The sequence below is a fragment of the Arachis ipaensis genome, chromosome B03 (assembly GCF_000816755.2).
Source record: "Arachis ipaensis cultivar K30076 chromosome B03, Araip1.1, whole genome shotgun sequence".
In the NCBI taxonomy this organism is placed as follows: domain Eukaryota; kingdom Viridiplantae; phylum Streptophyta; class Magnoliopsida; order Fabales; family Fabaceae; genus Arachis; species Arachis ipaensis.
The window spans coordinates 26,604,141-26,606,443 of NC_029787.2; the positions used below are offsets into that span (position 1 = coordinate 26,604,141).

Genomic DNA, 2,303 nt, shown 5'->3' on the forward strand with positions numbered 1-2,303 from the left:
TGGTTGGGAGATAACAATTTTTTGTATATTATACTATTTTTCTTCTTCATTTAGTCTCTCTCTACATTTGTACCCAAAAAAAGTTCCCCTATATTTTTGTTTTTGTGTTCGTGGATCATCATCAATCTTCCTGCCTGCTAAAGCAACGGTTTTGATATATTGTTAGCTTTCAATGCAATCAAAGGCCCCACAAAACTATTTACAGTTTTACGCTGAGAAATACACACAAACAAACACTACTACAAGTCTACAACACTATACACATTTCTCTCTCTCTCTCTCTTCCTCTTCCTCTCTCTATCTTGTGCCTCTTCATCTAACTGTGTTTCTATTTTCTGCTTCAAAAAATGGTCACAAAAACCCAGAACAGGCCTCCATTTTCACTCACATCCTCTCCTCCAACACCTTCTTCAAAGGTACCTTCTTTGTTTCATTCCCAATCATGGGATTCTTTTGTTCCTTCTCTCATTCTTTTCTTTCTTTCAGTGCAGTCTTCATGTTTGAGAAAATGCGTGATCTTCTTTTTTGTGTTGGTTGAGGATATTTTCAGAACTTTGAGGTTGATGAGATGCTAATAGACAAAGGGCAAGAACAAGTTGGAGGTGAAACAATGGTGGGGACTCCCATTAATGGAAGATCAAGGCAAGCTTTTTCACTTGTGAATGGTGTTGGTGGTGGCCATGATCTTACTCCTGGTAGTGCTCCACCAAGCAATGCTGGATCAGACTATGGCATAATAGAGTTCACAAGAGAGGATGTGGAAGCACTCTTAAATGAGAAAGCCAAAAGGAAAGACAGATTCAATTATAAGGTTAGTGAAATTTAATTGAGCTAATTTGATAATTATAATTATAATTACCTGTTGTGTCAATTGCTTATCTGGATTTCAGATCAAAGGGGTTATCATTTTGTAAATTGATGGACAAGATACATGGTATTACTTGAATTATTGCTTGATTTCATATGCTAACATTAAGTGTTATTTTTTCTAGGAAAGATGTGAAAATATGATTGATTATATAAAAAGGCTTAAGGTTTGCATAAGATGGTTCCAAGACATTGAGATGAGCTACTCACTGGAACAGGAGAGGTTGAAGAACTCATTGGAACTAACACAGCAAAAATGCATGGAAATTGGTAGGCTAATTTCATTTTTACTATCCACTTTGGTTTTTGAATAAATCTCAATGGATTCGAGTACTGATGTGGTTCAATGCATCTGATAACAGAGTTGCTGCTAAAAATCAAGGAAGACGAACTGAACTCAATTATCACAGAAATGAGACGGAACTGCACTAATTTACAAGAAAAGTTGGTCAAGGAAGAAACAGAAAGGGCGGTAAGAAAGATTTTCAAGTGGACTGAGTTTTAAATTGTGATAACAGAGAATGTTGTATGCTAAGGAAATGCCAGTAATAAATTCTTTTCTTCGATTATCTTTTTACATACAAGGCTGCAGCCGAATCTCTTGAGAAAGAGCGGGAGTCCAGGATTAACATCGAGAGGTCACATACCACTTTGTCTGAGGACCTTGGGAGAGCACAAAGAGAGATCCAAAGTGCAAATCAGAAGGTAATTTAATTCCATTTCATCTATTTTCCCAAAATCATTTCAGGATCTATACTAATGTACCAATGTCTTCATTGATGTGTTTTTGCAGATATCGTCGCTCAACGAGATGTATAAGCGGTTACAGGATTACATAACAAGCTTACAACAGTATAACGGAAAACTTCATACAGAGCTTTCAACAGTTGAAGATGAACTTAAACGCGTTGAGAAAGAAAAGGCTACTGTGGTGGAGAATATCACCATATTAAGGGGTCAACTTACATTGTCCATTGTGAGTTTGTTTCACATGTGAACATTTCCAGTTTGGAGTTCAAGTAGAATATATGTATAAAGGGAATATTTGCAGTTTTAGTATATGCATGAAATGCCTTTCAGTAACCATCTAAAAGGTGAAATCTAGAACCTTTGTTGACAAGGAAAATTGTTTAAGAAGAATTTTATGATTTACTAAATTGTTTTCTTTTTCTCCTCCCGTGGTGTTGGTTACTGCTCCTGTACTTCATATAGAGCATATCTTACTATTTACATCCTTATATTTTGAAGTTGGCTTACTTAAAATGTTGCTAGTTGAGGTCTCAAATGTTATGTGATTCATTTGTAAAGAAGTTTTAGATTTTGGTTCAGTTTCAAATGGGGGATTACTAATTGAACTAAATTCTTAAGGGAATTAATCTTCCCCCCTTATTTATTGGGTTACACAAATCGCCATTGTTCATTAAATGGTTATAACT

At 35.5% G+C, this 2,303-nt stretch overlaps 1 protein-coding gene across 3 annotated transcripts in view; it reads left to right on the forward strand.

Moving 5' to 3' along the window:
- LOC107630136 (kinesin-like protein KIN-14N) overlaps positions 227-2,303 on the forward strand; it is an 8,680-nt gene continuing 6,603 nt past the window's right edge. Inside the window, exons 1-6 of one of the 3 annotated variants that reach the window (XM_016333190.2) lie at positions 227-416; positions 551-811; positions 993-1,137; positions 1,230-1,339; positions 1,453-1,572; positions 1,661-1,843. In XM_016333190.2, coding sequence (XP_016188676.1) covers positions 348-416; positions 551-811; positions 993-1,137; positions 1,230-1,339; positions 1,453-1,572; positions 1,661-1,843 — 888 coding nt within the window. In that variant the 5' untranslated portion in view covers positions 227-347. Of the gene's footprint in view, positions 417-486; positions 812-992; positions 1,138-1,229; positions 1,340-1,452; positions 1,573-1,660; positions 1,844-2,303 lie in introns of all 3 variants that reach the window. The other 2 variants (XM_016333191.2, XM_021118531.1) reach the window with 2 other exon arrangements.